The sequence below is a fragment of the Panthera onca genome, chromosome B3 (assembly GCF_046562875.1).
Source record: "Panthera onca isolate mPanOnc1 chromosome B3, mPanOnc1 haplotype 2, whole genome shotgun sequence".
NCBI lineage: Eukaryota > Metazoa > Chordata > Mammalia > Carnivora > Felidae > Panthera > Panthera onca.
The window spans coordinates 116,903,378-116,922,833 of NC_138344.1; the positions used below are offsets into that span (position 1 = coordinate 116,903,378).

Here is a 19,456-nt window from a genome sequence, read left to right on the forward strand (position 1 = left end):
TTTTGTTTTTCTCCGTGGCCTATCCAGATGAAGGCTTCTTTTACACTTCGTGTTTGCAATATTTTGTTCCTTCGAGAAAAAAAAAAAAAAAGCTGTTTACAAATGTGAAATTATTCCGATTATCTCATCTCTGCTGCATTCCTCTGCAATGCAAAGAGTTAAATGATGCATGAAATCACCTGTCGGCCCACATTAGCCAGAGCTGTGTTCACATACCCAGGGGTGGCTTGTGAATTATTTAACGAAAAGGACTCTTGGCTCCGTGTCCGGCTAGACACGGTTCAGCCCGAGTTACTTTGGAGGTGCTGTTTGCAGGCCCCGAGCTTCTACTTGGCTGAGGAAACCGTCTGCCAGACACTGTGGGTCGTTGCCAGCAGCAGGTCTCCTTGAGAACAACTTGAACTTAGCTCCTGCAGGCTCCAGATGGCTCGCAAACTACAGTGGGGTTTTGCAGAGCCCTTAAAGCTTCGCCAACGAAGAGAGAGTTGGCACCGTCTCCTCCCACGTGGCGGGTTCGCCCTCACGCTGGGAACCTCAGGGTTACTGCCGGGGGTTAGAGAGTCCATGTAATAACACGCCCGGTTCCCATCTGAGTTTGGACGCAATGAGAGAGAGGGGAGAATGAGGCACAGGAACGTCAAAATATCACCTTCATTACCGATCCACCCCCAGGAGAATGTGGGGAGACAGCAACACCGGACGTCCCGATTTGGAACCCCAGAACGCTGGCACGCTTCCCTGCCTAGTGCCGGAAACCAGCCTCTCCTGTGGAGGAACGGGAGAGGCCATGGCAGGAGACAGGGGCATGGGGGTCCAGAGGAGGGGGACCTTCTCCAGGGAACATGGCATCTCCTGAATGTCCTGAGGAGCCACGACAAGCTGTATATTTGGAGGACAGAATCGTAGAGATTGTAGGAACTGGAGCAGATTTTAGAAACCATTGAAACCCTTTCATTTGCAACGGGAAACTGGGGCACAGAGGTGTTAGGGACTCGCCCATGGTAATGCAGCTCGTTAGAGGCAAGACTGAGTTCTGTGCGCCTCTTGGTCCACGGTGGGGCACCACCCCACTGTGGGTCTCAGGCTCCAGCCCCACCCCCACCCCCTCCGTCCCCCTTGGGAATGGGACATCCTCCGAGGATGCACAGTAATCTGGTTGCAGCAAATGGTGATTTAGGAAAAAACTTAATAAATATTATGAAATCGAGTCAAGTAAAGGTCTCTGTGGATGCTTTGTCTGAGCTTTTTCAACTCTGAACACTCACTTGAGAATGCAGTCAGCTCCTGCCTGAGCCACAGGGCAGGACAGCCAGCTTGGGGAGAGATAAGGGAGGGGAGGGGACCTAACTGGTATGTCATCCGGAGAATGCTCTTGTCTCCCACTCCGATGGGGATCACGGTCACGCCTGCTTCTGCAAATGCTCAGAATTCCAGGCAGCCCCTTGGCTTCTTTCTGTCCCCTGGACATAGTCCCCACTGCTGTGTTGCACCCCATCAACAATCTCCACTGTCAAAATCCTGTTTCTCCCAGCCACTCACTGCGGTGCTAGATTTGTGCAGTGTTCCTTCTGCTGGTGTTCAGGGCTCAAACCCAACTGCTCCCCCGTGGAGCGCAGATGCCGGGAAAGGGCCCTTCCCGATGGGCCCAGTGACCTCAAGGAGGTATGCCCCTAGCCATCACATTCCCCAAGGACTCTTGTTCCCTCACAGCCAAGCCACTGAAATCTAAATGCCCACCAGCACTGCAAGGTAACAAGTTCACACACAGTCAAGGGCGCGCGCACACACATCAAATTTCTATTCCCATCAAATCTCTGCATCCCAAAATGACCTACTTGTTGGCAAAGGCTTTTTATCTGTCAGAAGTTATTATCAAATGGAAGTTTCCTCTCTCCGAGGCACACACATTATTGCAAACGCAGGTTGTGTGGCTTCCCTCCACCTCACCAATCCCGCTCCTAAACCCTCTGCCTCCCAATTCCCCAGGCTCCAGAACAGCCAGGGAGAATGTCTGAGCCAGCAAGTAATCGGTCCCAAAGGAGGCCCCTTGGGGACAAAAGGGACATTTTGAGGGAACCCACTTATATTTTGGATGATGTGTCCTTCTCCATAAGGCTCAGTCCTGGAAAGCCCCCAACTAGGCCAGAACCCACCCCCCTGAGGCTCGTGAGGAGCCCCCCCCACACCCCAGGGGCAGCAGGCTAAGTGTGGCCCCTCCCAGCTCTTGAAGGGGCTTCTATATATGTCTCATTTGAACCCTACACTGACCTGGGGAAGAGGCAGGGCAGGTGGCTCACAGGGTAGGCAAGTCAGGGAGCACTTCTTCCTTCTCACTTCTCCACCCCTCCCACCAGAGCCATCATTACCTTGACGGCAGGAGGGATGAGGCAGGCTGGTCTGGATGGACCTGGAAGCACCCAGAAACCCGAATAGCACCCACTGAGGCACTGGGATTTCAGAGAAATGAGGGAAATTGTGTCTTAAGCATATTCTGCAAAAATGTGTTCCATGATGGAGCCGGTCCAATTCACTCATGAGGAGACTGAGACCTGCAGAGGGGAAGTGACTCCCTTGTGACAAAGCAAGAGGAAGGACCGCAGGCAGAAAAGCCACTCTGGGGGCATATGGACAGGAGACCTTCGCCCCATTCAACATCTCCCCTCCCTCCAGGACACTTTGTTCCACCCCCACCCCCCACCCCGCCCCCAGGGCTCTAGGGAGGCCCTTCTATCCCAACTCCACCCACACCCCTTCTGCCTGAAGCCCCCACCTGGACCCTCCCCCCTTAGAATTCAAGTCTCAGACTGCCCCCTCCACCCCCACCTCTCCCTCCACTTCCCACTGTCTCCTATCTTTTAGGGGGTCTTCTTCCCTGAGTTCCCTGGAGAGAATTCACACCTTGAATGGACCCACTCACCCCAGGGAGGACTAGGCTAATGGGCTAACAAGTTTCTCTTCCAAGCTGACTTCGTTGCATTTTAAGGTGCAAAAGTGACTCCTAGGGGCCATGCCTTGGCTCAAGAAGTACTTCAGGAGCTGGACAGTGGCAGGTCCAGAATCTCTACACAGAAAGGGCCAAGGGCTGCAGTCCTCGCTGGGGGGCTGCATTTGCAGAGCAAGCACACTTTTTACTTGGACTATGATTTTATTTAAGTTGGTAGATACTTGGGATGAGGGACTAATCACTGCCCCGCCAACTTCTACCCTTGCCATTTAATGCTGTCATTAAGATCTAGGTCACTTGCTTTTATGTTGGCTGCAGTTCATGGGTGTCCTCTTAAGTCTGGTGCCAGAAGGGAACTTGGCATTTTAAGTGCAGCCTCATCAGTACAAAGATGAGGGCCCTATCACCTCCCTCATTAAGGGCACTATGTTTCTATTAATGCATCCTAAGATCAAATTGATCTTTTGGGGTTTGCTTGCTGCCACATTATATTGTAAGTTTTCAGTTGACTCAACAGCAAAATATCTTACATTTGGGCTGCTAAGTCATTAATGTCTCAAACCATTTGTGTAGTGTTTTATCCATGTGTCTGTGCCCTAAGTGTGGGAGTTTATATATATTCCTTATCACACATAGTTTTAGAACAAACAAAAGACCAACTCTAATCATGACATCCCTCACTCCTGATTCTGGAAAACAGTGTCTTCCTGACCCTCATAGTTGTGAATCTGGTCTGTGAATCTGGCATTCATTCTCAGCCCTAATCTTAGACATAGTCTTGGCTTTCAGAAAGCGAGAGCTTCGAGGTAGTATGCTGTGTGGCTTCCAGGGAACCAGACAATACACAAGATGTCAAATTAGTTCATTTGGCACGTGGAACACTGTCTAATCTGAAAATAATTAGTCATCATCTCCTGGGAGTGTGTGTGTGTGTGTGTGTGTGTGTGTGTGTGTGTGTGCGTGTGTGTGTGTTTGGGGAACGGGAGCCTGGGAGGGGAAGAGAAGGGAGAGGAAATTATTTTCATCACATGCTGAACAGAAATAACTGGAAAAAATTAAAGTCTGTGGTCTGCAGAGTCAGGAGGAATGTACCAGTTCGCTAGGGCTGCTGTAAGAAAGTATTGCAGGCTGGGTGGCCTAAACAACATAAATATTTTGACTCAAATTTCTGGAGTCTCCAATTCGGGGTCAAGTTGGTGACAGCCAAGGGCTGTGATGGATGGATCTGTCCCAGGCTTCTCTCCTTTGCTTGTGGATGCTGTCCTCTCCCTGTGTCTTCCCATCTTCCCTCTTTACACATCTCTGGGGCCAAATATCCCCTTTTTATAAAGCGGGTTGGATTAGGACCCAGCTTAAGGACCTCATTTTAACATGATTCGCTCTAGAAAGACCCTATCTCCAAACGAGGCCCCGTGCTGAGGCACTGGGGGACTCTAAGAATTGGGGGCAGACACAGTTCAGCCATCACAAGGGGAGTCGCAATGAGGCGTGCTAAGAATATCACCAGCGCGACAGGGAGCTCCTGTCAAGCAGTAAAGCCACCCATGGAAGTCACATCTGAGACTCAGGTCTTTCTGCTGTGAGTGGGCTCTGAAACCGGCCCCTCCCCCACCAGGTGGGGTCGACACCCCTCCCCAGGTGGTTTAGGCCCTGCGAAAGCCCTGCTCCTCAAGTAGGGGACAAAACCCACTCCCTCCCATATTGTTGTGGGCAGTCGGTGTTTCAAACCCAGTCGTTTCTTGATACGCGTCCCTCCTCTCCACCTCCTGGCTCCGCGCAGCTCCGCAACCCACAGATAGGGGAAGAAGTTTCTTTTGGATGAAGAATGGGTACCGGCTGTTCTGCGTTAAGATCTTTTTCTCCGCCGTGCCTCCCGAGGACCCTGTGGGGCAGGCAGCAACATTCACATAACACGAAACCTTAGGCGACCTGGCCTCCTGACTGGAGCCCAGCCTGGCCACGTTCGCTCCACCCACCTGTCCCCCCCCCCCCCCGTAGGTGGGGCTGGGCACCCCACCCCCCACACCCTCACCCCTGTGGCTCCCGGGCCCCACCTGCCGCTTGTCCTCCTGAGGCAGGAGAGCTACTGGGAGACTAAAAACAAAGTGAGGACGCCAGCCATTTAATCTGGGTGATTAACAGAAGTCATGGCAAATGACCCTGCCATTCTCCCAAGGGAGAACGGGTGCGTTGCCGGGTGTATTTTCAGATCTTGGTATTTATCCCTGTTTGCAGTGTGCAGCTGGCAATCCATCGAATGCTTCCCAGAGTTGCTCAGGCTCCTTAGAGTAAAATCAGAATTAAATCAGAGAAATAGATACTGTCTTCCATCTCATTATCTTGGGGATGAAAAATAAGTTGTTCTTTTAATCTGTGATCTCAGGAGCCGTAGGCAAAGGACTTGGAAATTAAAGGGGACACCTTTTCCTGGGCTTGCAAAGCTTGTCTTTCCTTTAGGCAGGTCCTAGGCCTCCCCTTGGCAAGGCGCTGTCTCTGGACTGGACAGTTCTGCTTCTTTATCCTGCCTCATGGTGGGGCTTGGGATTTAAGGCCAAAAAAAAAAAAAAAAAAAAAAAAAAAAAAAAAAACCACGCTGCTCTGAAAAGCTGTGGGGTAATGCGGAGTTGGGCAATGAAATAATCATTTTCTCTGTAGTTGGAAACCTATGCAAAGTGGGCCCCATCCAGTGGGAAGTGACTTTAGGGACACCTTTTGGAAATCGTGGCTCTCTGGTAGCAGGTGCTGTCCTCTGAGGCAATGACACAAAAGAAGGGCTCATCCCTGGCCTTCTGAAGGGAGTAGTAGAATCTTCTGTGGTTACTCCCTTGCGTCAGATGTAAGAAGAAATTACGATCTATTCTGAAGGAGGAGAGATGAACATTTATCAGGAACAACTATCTCTGTGCCGGGCACTGTGCTCTAAGAGCTTTGCCTCCATACTCATTTAAATTTTAGAAATAAATTGCTGGTCTTTAAAATAAAGTAATTCATGGATTTAAAGAAATTTGGGGAAATATTATCAAGCCTAAGAAGATGAGAAAATGACCCATCGTTCCTTGGTCTATTCTGTTTAATCCCTTGGTGGCCGGAATGAAAGTGAGAGACTAGCCAGTTCAGAAAGACCAGGTCGGGGGTGGGGGAGGGCACATTCTTCCTTCACATAAGAAGTGGAGAGAGGCTCAGGGTGTTTTATGGCACAGGAGGGTAGTGAGGGGAAGGAGCCAAACTCTGCAGGTGGGACCACAACCTCTGGGCAATCAGTTACAGCCCTGGAAGGGGACTCCAGCATCCCTTAGATAATGTGTTCCAGAAAACATCAGACGCAGGGCTGGCATGTTCAGAAGCAGCATTGGTTACGAGCAGGAGACGCATGAGATGTGAAACCCAAAATGGAATCCTTGCTGCTGTCCATCTGGCAGCACAAGTCAGGGTTGTCCAGGGCCCTGCCCCCCGGGGTCCAGTAGGACCCCAGAATGCTACAGGCTCAGGAGCTTCCTCGGGATTAGAGGCAGGAATCACCCGAAGTCAGTGGTGTTACTGTACCGTCTCCTGGAAGGCCCCCTTGGGGACTGTGCCCCTCTTCCTTAGGCTCATTGAACATCCTCGAAGGGCCTCCCCCTAAAAGGTGAGCACGAAGGGAAGACCTGCCTGTCTGGTTTCCCAGCACCTAGCACCTAGTGAACATTCGAATATACTTGCAGTTAAGTGATGATTCACCTCCTATTTCCCCTTTAGGACTGTTTAACCTGATTTTGCCTCTTTGGCCCCCCCTCCCCCCACACCATGATTTGTCTCAGTCTCCTCCGTCAGGGGTGACTCTTGTGCTCACGGGAACAGGTAGGGGCATCAGACATGAAGAATGGCATAACCAACCAAAGGGAACGGCGCAGGAAGAGAAAATGGCACAGTCAAGTGCGGTGAGGCTGTGATCCAAGAAAACAGCGAGGGGTGCACCTCTCGGGGCAGGCTGGAAGGTGCAGATGAAACCACACTACACAGAATCACCATCACTGAGCCGAGGAGAGCTGGGCAGGATGGGCCCTGGAGAGCCAAGGGTGGTGACATTGCCAACTACAAGGATGCGTTTACAACCAAGAAGTTGCCACCTCGGGATCTTCTGAGCACAGGCTGCAGGTGGTCCTGAGCAAAGCAGACACGTCCTGGCTCTTGCTTCACACCCTTGGAATGGAAGAAGGAAGTAAAAATTATAGGCAACTTATAATATATATGTGCGCACGTACTGGAAACATCGAGGGCCATCCCCTGGAGGAGGGGCTTTTGGGTGGGGCCTGAACACCTGACTAGGATCCAGATGGGTCTGCAGTGGCTAGGTGAAGCAGGTCATGAGCCAGGATGGGGCACAAGAGGTTGTTGTTCGAAGGAAGATGGGCGTGTCCTAAAACACAAAGCATTCTGGGAGCTGATGCTGGCAAGGTAGTTTGACGCCAAATCATAGAGGGCCTTGAATTCCATAGTAGGAAACCTGGCATTTATTTTGTAGCAGTAGGGAGCCACAGCAGGCTTTTGAGGAGGAGAAAATTTACATAAATCATTCCAAGCCCTTAAGTTCACTCCAGTTGCCAGTTCAGCTGTTCAGTTTGGAGTAGGGGAAGGTGTTGAGGTAGAGTCAGGAAGGAAGTGAGCCAGAAAGAATGAGTGATTGCAGAGTCCGGGATGTCCGTGGGGTCAGAGGGGAGGACAGGTCTTATGTTCCTTGCTCCTCTCCAGGAGGAAAAAAATTTGTAGTGATGTTCCAGGACACTGGATGGACCAGTTTCTCTTTGGAAACAAAGATATTGTGAGGCTTTTTCTCCATCCAAGAGGAAGGTGATATACATGTTAAAACTAGAATCTTTCTATAGAAACATAATATGAAAAGGTGCATGTTCGAATTTGGAGTGTTTTATCCTGCTTACCTAATTATTTGGGCTGTGTGGCCACGTGGTGTTCCTTGTGGGCTAGTTCCCTTTGGTGGGCCAGGCTGAAGAACATGATAAGATCAAATCTGAGATGGGACATAAAAATCGTATTTATTTTTCCATGTGTAGAACGTGGTGTTGGCATTAATTAATGGGCTACTGTGACCCATTTAAGAAGCCCTTGGAAGTAACCTCTGAGCCACCCATCTAATTGGTCCCTGGTAGACCAGAAACTGAAGCGTTTAAAATGTCACGGAAGAAATTACTTCAGGTTATGGACAGATGTTTTCGCCGTCCTCAACCCTGACATCTTCCCCCAAGCAGACCATCACAATTGCCGCTTGACCACTGGTCTGACTGTCAAAAAAGGGACAGAGAGCAGTGGAATGTGGGGAAATCCCATCTACTGCCTCCCCAGGAGGAGAAAATACTGATATGTTTTGGAAACAATGCAGAATACTGATTTTCCAAACACTGATTCATGAGCAAGGGGGTCACTGTGTGTATTAGTTTTCTCTTGTTGCTGTAACAGATTACCTCAATGGCTTAACACAGATAAATTTATGATCATACAGTTCTGGTCATCAGAAGTCTAGAATGGGTGTCTCTGGGCTAAAATCAAGGCTTTGGCTGGACTGTATACCTTTTGAAGGCTCTAGCAGACAATCTGTTTCCTTGCTTTTTCCAACATCTGAAGTTCACTTTCCTTGGCTTGTAGTCCCTCCTTTCATCTTTAAAGCCAACAGAGTCTCATATCTCTGACCTTTTATTCTATGGTTATGCTCTCTCTAAGTGACGATAGCTGGGAAGGGTCCTCATCTTTCAAGAACTCATGTGATTAGACTGAGCCCACCTGCATAACCCAGGATAACCACTGCATCTCAAGGTCCTTAACTTTAATCACATCTCCAGGGTCTCTTTTTGCCATGTAAGGTAACGTATTCACAGGTTCCACCAATCAGGATGTAGACACCTTTTGAGGGGATCGGGTTTTTTCTGCCTTCCACACTATGTACTAAACTTTTAAGTATAGGATGTGGTCCCATCCTCTGCACCTTCTGCTCTGCTAAAGCCGTAGGTGAACCGGGGTCTGCTTGGGAGCTGCCCTGACTGCTGGCGTGGTGATCTGGAGAGCCAGCTCGAAAGCAAGACTGCCTGAGTTCAGTACCAGTAATCTCATTATTCAACAGCCCCATTTGGCCTTGGACAATTTGCTGTCCCTAAGTATCAGTGTGTTTCTCTATAAAGGGAGGAAAATAAGAAGCAGATGGCACACAAATTAGGGCAATTTGAGAAGATTGTAATAGAGATTTTAGGTCCTCTCACATTGCTAGAATGTTTCATTGATCAGGGTCCATTTTCCTCATTTGCACTGTAGCTGGTGTTCTGCAGTTGGAGATTCCTTATTCCATGGCTCACCCGGAGGACCTGCTCCACTCATATTTCCAAGCAAACAATAGATTCTTTTACAAGAGACACTATGCCTTCTAAAGCTTTGCTCTTCCAGCCAAGCTCAGGGGAAAGTCATTTCCCCTAAAATGTCATCAACCCATTTGTTCACTGACCTAGAATGTCATCCTTTTCCGTTTTTCTCTTCAATTAAATGGGGGAAAATGCTTTCCATAAAAGTAATTTATGAAGCGCTGCATATAGTAATGCTTAAAGCCATAAAAATAAGCCTCCAGGAGGCTAAACAAGTAACACTGCCTATCCTTCTACCCTGGCATTGCCCCTGGGTAATGTCGGGCACAGTACATTGGGGAACTTCTCCAAGCTCAACTGATCCTTGGGTGCCTATGAAGCAATTCCTTGAACACGGTTGCTAAGGTTCACGGAATCTTGAGATTTCTGTTCATTTAATCCATTTCCAAAGCAGAATGATCTTTAAAAATGTAAATACCAAGTTTACTTTAAAGCGAACATATACCACCCCTAAACCCTAATATATATGTATTTATATATATTCATATACATGCATAATGAATATATATGAATATATATTATATTTGATCATATATATATCATATATCATATATAGGTATATTATATAATATGCATAATATGTATTAATATGTCATATGTAATATACAAATATATTAATGATATGTTAATACATATTAATAATTATATAATTTAATTATAATATAATTATAATTAATACGTATTAATAATATATTATTAATATATATGCTAATATATCAAGCATCACATTTGATGCTGGAATCCAAAATAAAGTTCTTTAAGAATATAGCACTCATGATACGGAAGCAATTTCAATGTCCATCAGTAAGTGAACGGATAGTGGCTCCTGGGCGGCTCAGTCAGTTGAGCATTCGACTTCAGCTCAGGTCATGATCTCAGTGCTCATGGATTCGAGCCCCGCCTCGGGCTCTGTGCTAACAGCTTGCAACTCGGAACCTGGAGCCTGCTTCGGATTCTGTCTCTCTCTCTGCCCCTCCCCTGCTCACGCTCCATCTCTCTCTCTCTCTCTCTCTCTCAAATATAAGTAAAAAATAAATATTAAAAAAAATTTTTTTTAATTCTAAAAAAAGATAAGTGAATGGATAAAGATTTATTTATTTATTTAGTGTGTGTGTGTGTGTGTGTGTGTGTGTGTGTGAGAGAGAGAGAGAGAACAAGGGAGGGGCAGGGAGAGAGAGAGGGAGAGAGAGAATCTGAAGCAGACTTCGCACTGTCAGCATAGAGCCCAGCGCAGGGCTGAATCTCACAAAACGTGAGATCGAGACCTGAGCCAGAATCAAGAGTCAGACACTTAACCAACTGAGTCACCCAGGCACCCCAAGAATGTTTTATATATATATATATATATATATATATATATATATATATATATATATGATGGAATATTACTCAGCCATAAAAACAGAATGAAATCTTGCCATCTACAACAACATGGATAGACCTTGAGGGTATTGTGCCAAATGAAATAAGACAGAGAAAGACAAATACCATATGACTTCACTGATATGTGTAAAACAGAGCAAAAGAACCAGCAAGACAAATGGAAACAAACTTAGAGATATAGAGAACAAACTGGTGGCTGCCCGAGGGGAGAGAGGTGCGGGGGGGATGGTGGGAAATAGGCAAAGGGGATTAAGAGGTGCAATCTTCTAGTTGTAAAATAAATAAGACGAGGGGATGTAATGTACAGCATAGGGAATATAGTCAATAATATTGTAACAACTTGGTGTGGTGACAAATAGTACCTAGACCCTACTGTGGTGACCATTTTGTAATGTATATACATATTGAATTACTGTGTTGCACACCTAAAACTGTAGAACATTGTACGTCCATTATTCTTCAACTAAAAAAAGAATATAGCACTCATGTCATTCATTCATTCATTCAATTATTCTTTCAATATATATTTACTAAGCACCTACTATTAGGGTTAAATGATGAGAAAGTGTAACAGAAAATGCAAGTACAAGTTAAAGTGATAACCAATATAGACAAAAGACAGAGGATCCTATAAGAGCCTATAACAGAGTAATCACGAGAAACCATAGACAGATTCTAAGTAGGGGAGTTAAATGATGAAGTTTTCCTTCACGAGTATCACAGGCTGCGGCCTGGAGAACAGATCAGGTAGAAATCCAGGCCTGCCCAACCATGCTTAATGAATGTTCTTTAATACAGGAACTTTCTGCCAGACAAAGTCAGCCACATTTTCATTCCCCTCCTGCCACGCCTCCGTGGGATATAGAGGCTAGATAACCTACCCTCTGCCCAGAGCCCTTTGCAACCACATGTAGCCATGAGACCCTGCTCTGGCCAGTGAGACTAGAGCAGAGATCTGTTGGCATCTTCTGGGAAGGTATATGCTTATTGGATAAAAGGAACAAGTACAGCCATACCAACACCCCCACCCTTCTTCCCGCCTTTCTTCTTATTCTGCAACGTGGAAGTGATGCCTTGAGCAGGGGCAGCTCTCTGGCAACCACAAGGGAAAGGCCAAGATGGACATTCACATAGAACTGCATGCCTGCAATAATGCTATCAGACACCCACGTACGCATTGCTTGTTATGTAGGAAAAATAATCCCCCGTGTTTAGAGGTTGGATTTTTTTTGTTTTTTGTTTTTGCTTTTTATCAAAAGCATTTTAGACTGATACAGTGATTCAAAAGTCAGTTGAACTGAAAACAGACTAACAGGTATTTCAATCATTGTTGTAGCTAACACAAGGAATCTCCAGCCCCCCCTCCTGCTACTGAAATCACAGTCCTTTGAACAGGATAGCAAAAAAGAGAGGGGAGGTCCCCTTTTGAACACCTCTGAAAACACTATTCCTTAGTGTTTCCGTGTGAAGCTTGGGAGCCCACACTTGGTTCTGCTGTCACAACCTTAACTTTGAGTCTCGAGGCCTGAGTCTTTCTGAAATGTATTAGTCCCTTATGGAAGGGAACAGACTGTCTTTTACCCACTTTTGTAACCGTAGAAACTAAAACTACCTGGCACTTTGTACGTGCTCAATAAATGTCCACTAAGCCAGTAAGGGAAGCTGAGTACATTTAAGTAGAGAATAGCAGTGTGCTATGTTTTTAAAAATAAAAATGAGACCTAGCCTGATCTTATGGAACACATATGGGACAGAGCATGCTCAGTGAAGCATATACATTTTGGATGAAGAAATATGATTATCATTTGCCAGCTCTGATTCCTGCCTCTGGGCTGATAAGATGTGTCCAAAGAGTCATTTTCACTCATTCCCGGACACCAGAACAGAAGGCGTCTTTAATGAAATGCGGGAGCCGAAGTAACAGGCTTTAGTAGCTAGAAACAGGCAATTGATGGCAAAGTCAAGATGAAATGCTTCAGTAGAAAAGACCTCATGCCTGAGGCATACTTTCTGTGTTAAAGTTGTTGTGGATTTTTTTTGTTTGTTTTTTGTTTTTGTTTTTTAAATGGCAACATAGTTTGCCTATTCTCGAAGATTTTTAATTTTCCACCGAGGAAAAATTGGAGGAGCTAAATAAATTTGTTCACTAGATCATTAATTTACACAAACAAAAGTAATACCGTCCTCTGGTCATTTCTGTCAGGAGCGCCATCTATATAAGCAGAGATGGGCAGGCATGGAACTGATCAATAAGGAGCAGCATCGGGGCCTCTTTGGATCATGACTGTATCTGGCTTCTGATGCCGTTTTCCAAAATGATTTCTGAAAACATCAGAACTCCCCAGTCTCGCTCAGCACCCTACTTTGCACCTCAGCACAGAGAAGCATTCTGCATGGGGCGGCCTGGCAGATGGGCCGTGTGGAGAATGGGAAGCCAGAGGCCTGACTGCCTGTCCTGTCCTTTTCTTGCAGACACTGCTTTGCATTGGTCAAGTCAGAGAAGTCTCTTGTGTTCTGGGACTAGAAGTCTCAGTTTAGCAACCAAGCCTATCACTGTAGATGAGGGCAGTAAAGTCCAGAGAGGTTAAATCACTTGTCCAGGGCCAACACAGCAAACCAGTGAGGTTAAGGCTAGCACTTGTCACGGGCCTCAGACCAGTGTTCTTCCCACTGTCCTTCTGGGGCCTCCGTTTGTGAAGAGATGATTTTGCTTCTCCTCACTCTTCTCTTACACCCCACAGCTATTTCCATGAATTATAACATTCCTGTCCCATAACATTCCTCAGTTCAGAGGAAACCCACCCTGTGGTGTAATGGTTTCCATTTTCTCTGCTCTTTGGAAGAATGTTCTACCTGCATGCCAGTGTTGAGTTTTGAGCGCCTTTGCAGAAGGGCGTCCTGGTCATTGTGACTCATCCATGCAGAACCGGCTGAGCTTGCCAAGTAGGTTTTTTGCATCACTTGCTGTCAAATAAGAGCCAACCTCTTATTGATTGCCACAGGGGAACATTCTTCCTAATGACACAGAGCTTCATGTTAAAGGATGTCAGCGAATTGATGTTGCCCTTCTCCAGGAGCGAATTGATGTTGTCCTTTTCCAGGAACAAAAAGTGTCAAAAGTTAGATGGGACTGAATAGTCAAGGAAATATAAGTATATACCTTCCCATCTCCCCATTCCCAGCCCAGGAGCTGTGATCTACCAGTAGAGGATAAATCGTGCCAAGACTCCAGGACAAAGAGAGAAAACACCGAGCAGCAAAGCATCAGCAGTCATTGGACAGAAATAAATCCTGAGATGGTTGATAATCTGATTATCTGGATCGATTTCTCTGTTTCCTTCTCCACCCCCTTAGGGCTGGGCTGAACTTCCCCTTCAATGCAAACAGTATTAAGTGCCTTGTAACTCAGGAGCCCTGTCAGCAGACACTGAAAATAAGATGAATCTTGGATTTGATCGAGCTTGGGCATTAGGGTCAGGAAGACTTGGACAAAGATTTGGGCTTTGCCACTTACTAGCTGTCCTTGGGAAAATCACTTAACCTCTCTAAGCCTCAATTTCAACATATTTACTGAGTAACTTTCAGGACCGAGAAATACATTAGTCAATCTATTCAAAATAATACCGAGGACAGTGTTGATCATATGTAGGTGTTCTTCAGGTGTTCTGAAAATGTGTGCCATTATAATTTATATAAGCTCCTGGAGCCCACTTTTGATTTTTTGGTAGGTCTGTACTCTTAGCATTTTACCAGAAACCATGACCCCCCCCCCAAAAAAAAAAAATATATATATATATATATATACATATATATATATATGTATATATATATATATATTCAAAAGCAGTATTATTAGCTGATGTTGCAATGGACCGTGCTCTGGAATCAACCTCAGCTATCACAGATTTTCCTGACACAACAACAGAATGGGCTGCAGAGGAGTGTAAGGCCCTAAGAATTTTCAAGAAAATGGTAGGTGGTGTAATTGGAATTTCTAGATTCTTAAAAAGCATTGGATTTTAGGATACCCGACCTCCAGGACTCATTGATTCTTGTCATTAAGCATTTGTGTGGCTTCAGCAATTTTTGATAGGTGCATTTATTTTAGAGCCCTGTTGTATCAGTAAGCTAGAGCCACGATTCTTCTGCATAGCAAACCACCCAAACTCAGGGACATACAACAATAAGCTCATGGGTGTGCAGGTCAACTGAGGTTTGACCTGTCTAGCTATGTGTTGGGTCCCTTCTGCTCCAGATGTGTCTCACCCTTCTTGGAACAACAGCTATCTGATATAGGAGGGCAAGAGAAGAGGCTGAGCATGACCAAGCAGGTGCATTGAAAGCCTCTGCTCACATCATGTTCAATATCCTCCCATTTGCCAGGCGAGTCACATGGCCCAAGCCTAAAAGTCAAGGGGCAGACTCCCTGCTCATCATGATGAGGCCAGGGCAAGGACTTGGGTATATATTCATACTATGGAGGATTCAAGAACGGGGGACCAATGAACATTCTTTCACCCATCTTGTGTTGTAAACTATGCTGCAATGTAATTCCCTTTCTGGTCACTTAAGGGGGTTATCCTTTTGACCTAGCTGTAACCTCTGATAAATAATATACCTCCTGGCACATAGTGAGCCCACATGAAAAGAGAAGTCTTCTTTAATAAATACATCCTTTTAAGATTCAGTGGTGTGGTGCAATGACTAACGAATCGTGGAGGCTTCCTCTGCATAGCCGGTCTTTAAATCCAGCCCACATCAGCAGAGACTGGAAATTGCTATCATCTAATGACAAGTCAGGTATCTAACTGAATTGAAATATTGGCTTGCCTCCAATTCCCGATGATTTTGAGTCCATTTTATTAAAAGCATCAGGGTAACTGATACTTCTGGGTTCAGATAGCACACTAGATCAAAAGCATAGATTACCTTGAAAACATGACCATTTTTCCTAGGAATAAGTCTCCTTGGCTATCAGTAAGGAATATTCAGACTACTCTGAATCATTGGGTTGAGTTTAGGGGCAGCAAGGCAGGGCACTAGCTGAAACTATTACCAGGAATGTGGATGAAAATTTTTCTTATCCTGTCATTTAATGGGTCTTCAGAGACTTACCTTTATTTTTAGCATGATATATTCATCCACTCCCTAAAGGGCCAGGAACTTAAGATTCTTTCTCATTATCAGTACTTCTCAGGAAAACCCAGAAATATCCAAAGGAAAATGGTCTCCCTGCTCGGCTGCTTTTATGGGAATCTTATTGGGTGGCAGAGCAGCCCAGGGGTAAGAAGCCTGAGATCTAAGGTCTGTGGCTACGTTTAAACTCAGATCCACAAATGGGTAGCTGTGTGACCTTGGCAAGGTTGCTTAACTTCTGTGGCGGTCATTGACACTGTTCATAGATGGTCAGTTCCCCTCCCCTCTTGGCACCAAGAAGACTGGAACCCTGGCTTCTTTGTGGGTGGGTGGTGCTGTGTAACTAGATCTGGTCAAAGAATTCTGAGCAAAGGTGTCATATGTAACTTCTTGGCTATAGCATTTAATAACCAATACCAGATTCTCCAGAATTCTCTCTTGTCCCTTTAGCACAATGACGAGCAACATTCTAGATGGTAGTTATTCCATCAGCCTAGTTAGTAACTACAGTAGGCAGAGTCCCCCTGGTGACCTGTGATAGACTTGAGCCATGAGAGAGAAATAAACACGGCTGTACTGAGCCATTGGGAATTTGACAGTTATTTGTTACAATAATTTAATCTGGTCTACCCTGGTTGATACACCTCACTAGATCTTTTTATCTGAAAAATGAGGATAACAGTGGAATCTAGATTATTAAGTAATCATAAACATTAAATAGGATAATATTGTATGATACTTAGAATAACACCTAGCACATAATACATTCTTAATATATTTTAGCTATTATATATTATTATCAAGTTATTCTGTATCCTAACCTCATTATTTATTTTTAACAAGTTATTTATGTCTATCAAACAAGTTGCCATGTGACTTTGAGAAAGTCAACCTCAAACTGCAATTGCCAGTATGTTAGACTAGATGGGCTATAGTTTTAAATCTCTAGACTTAAAATTTTATGCATCTTTGATAGAAGCACTCCGAGAATCCGTTTCACAGATATTCTTTTGCTTAGGGAAATAAGATGTGTAATAAAAGTAAACCTCCTCTTCTCCCCTATTCCAGTCGCTCCCTACCCCCACCTCCTCAAACAATAAGATCTATGTCCTTGTCACAGATTGTTCTGTATCCTAGTCTGAAGCTTTCTGCCCAGGAAATTACATCTGACTTGTAAATTCTTAGCTACAGATTGGTTTCCCAATTTAGGCACCTAAATCCTTAATAGTCCGTCTCCTCTCTCTGTTCTGTTTTCAATATATGTACATCGCAACTTGTTTTATTAATAAAATCTAACTGACTTCAAGCCACAGCCCACCGTCGTCTTTCTTTTGACAATGTGACTTATTTAGTCCAAAAGGAAAGGATTCTGTCTTTTGTCCCACTTTAGTCCTGGCTTAAGGTGACCACCCTCACACCACCACAAACAACCACTGAAACCTGTCCTCCGACTTCTCGGAATCAGAACTTTCCATGTCTTTATCTTTTCTCCTGTGTGACTCTGGCTGGCTCCTGCACTGGTCCCAAAGACCAGATGGTTCATATTGTCCAGGCTGTGTATAAACCCAACTTGGGAAAGAGGAGGAATCATTGCAGACATATTGAATTACATGGTGGATCTCATTAGGAATCCTAATATTTCTCCCTCCTTACCTTCTTTATCTCAGAGTCTGTTCTTATAGACCACGTTTTATGTTCTCGTATATAACCTCATGGCCTCATCCCATCCCCAGTGCTTGGTTTATTGCAGATCCTGCTACTATGTTTATTGACTGCCTAGGTGGAGGCTGTTTTTTTATGTCTATTGTTGGCATTCATGTTCATACATGTTCATTATGGCTGTTAATAAAGGTATCATTTATCATTACGTTATGGGAGAAAATGACACTTCCTTATTCTCTTTCAGATTGAAGACATCATCACAAAGATGCAAGATGACAAGACAGGGGGTGTGCCCATCAGAACAGTCAAGAGCTTTCTCTCCAAAATTCCCAGTGTCGTTACAGGTAAACTTTCTCCTTACAAGGTGTTGGTGGCAATAGGAAAGGGCCACTGAAGAGTTGTATAGTGCTGATTGTGACCTGGGGTGTGTCTAAAGATTTGTGGATAGTAAAGATGATACATTCAATGTGCTTCTTAGACAAAGTTGAGTTGTGGTCATGGTTTCCAGAAGAAGCTGCTCTTTGCCAATGATTAAGGATGGTTTTGCCATGACCACCCTTCCGTGTATAGGCTGAGGCTTCTGGAAAGAAGCTCATTACTGACCTGAATAGCCCATCAGCAGTTTAGCCTACGAGATGTACACAAGCACAGACATATTAAAGAAATTATTTTAGATTTAAACAAGCTTTAAGAAAGTCTTATGTTCAAATTCTACAAAATGCTTTTTTTTTTTAAGTTTTTCAACTGACTGTACTTGAACTCATGGAAGAAGTGGTTTTAGAATATTTTTTCTGCAGTACTTTGGGGATTTGGTGTGTTTTGTATGCTTGGACATTTCTTCAAAAATTAATTATGAAGTATATCAAACACATGGGTATAGTTTCAAGTATAATACTAAAATAGGCCACATGTGTCTACCAGCCTGCTTCCTAAGTAACACATCACCAGTATCTTAGGCCCCTTATGGGCCTAATGGATGACATCTACCTCCCTTCCCTCAGTAGGTAACCTCTATCTACTCTTATCCTGATCAGTTTGTTGCCTTTCTTCATAATTTCGCCACATAGGCTTGTATCGTATCTAAACAAACAACCAAATAAATTAAGATAAAACTTTAGAGAGTTCTCTCATCATCAAAATCTAGTTATTCGCTTTCCAAATTTGGGGAGCCAGAAGGCTTCAGTTTCTACTACATACTTATAAAATAATTAAGATAAAAAATCCTGACAACACCAAGGGCTGGTGAGGCTATGGAGCAACTGGAACGCTCACACATTGCTGGTGGGAAGGTAAAAACTCTGGACATTTCTTATAATACTAAACAAATGCTTACCTTATGACCCAGCAATCCCACTCCTTGGTATTTATACAAGAGAAACAAAAACGTGCACTCAGACGAAAACTCATTAAGTATTTATAATAACTTTATTTGTGATCTCCAAAGCCCAGACACAACCCAAATGTCCTTTGGTGGGTGAAGAAAGAAACAAACTGTGGCACACCCACATTCATCAATAGAAAGGAGTGAACTGTTGATACACGCACCAACTTAGATAAACCTCAAAGTTATTTTTCTGAGGGGAAGAAGCCAGTCTCAAAAGATTACATTCTGTAGGATTCCATTTACATGACATTCTAAAAAATTCCAAAACTACAGTGACAGAGAACAGATAGATCAGTGGTTGACAAGGATTAAGAACTGGGGAAGCGTATGATTATAAAGGGATCACACAAAGGAATTTTATAAGGTTACAGCGGAACTATCCTGTATCCTGATTGTGGTGGTGGTGGTGACATTAATCTATACATACGTCAAAATTCATAGAACAGCATACACACACACGCAGAGTCAATATGTGTATGTTACCTTAAAAAATAAATATACTCAACTGAGGCACGCATAAGTATCCTAACTCATTATTCAGACTGT

The 19,456-nt window shown here is 44.7% G+C and overlaps 1 protein-coding gene across 13 annotated transcripts in view; it reads left to right on the plus strand.

Moving 5' to 3' along the window:
- The window catches only part of RGS6 (regulator of G protein signaling 6), a 603,395-nt gene that overhangs the window by 397,892 nt on the left and 186,047 nt on the right, over positions 1-19,456 (plus strand). For all 13 annotated transcript variants that reach the window (XM_060620202.3, XM_060620199.3, XM_060620200.3 and 10 more), the window contains one exon: positions 17,771-17,870. In XM_060620202.3, coding sequence (XP_060476185.1) covers positions 17,771-17,870 — 100 coding nt within the window. The remainder of the gene's footprint in view (positions 1-17,770; positions 17,871-19,456) is intronic.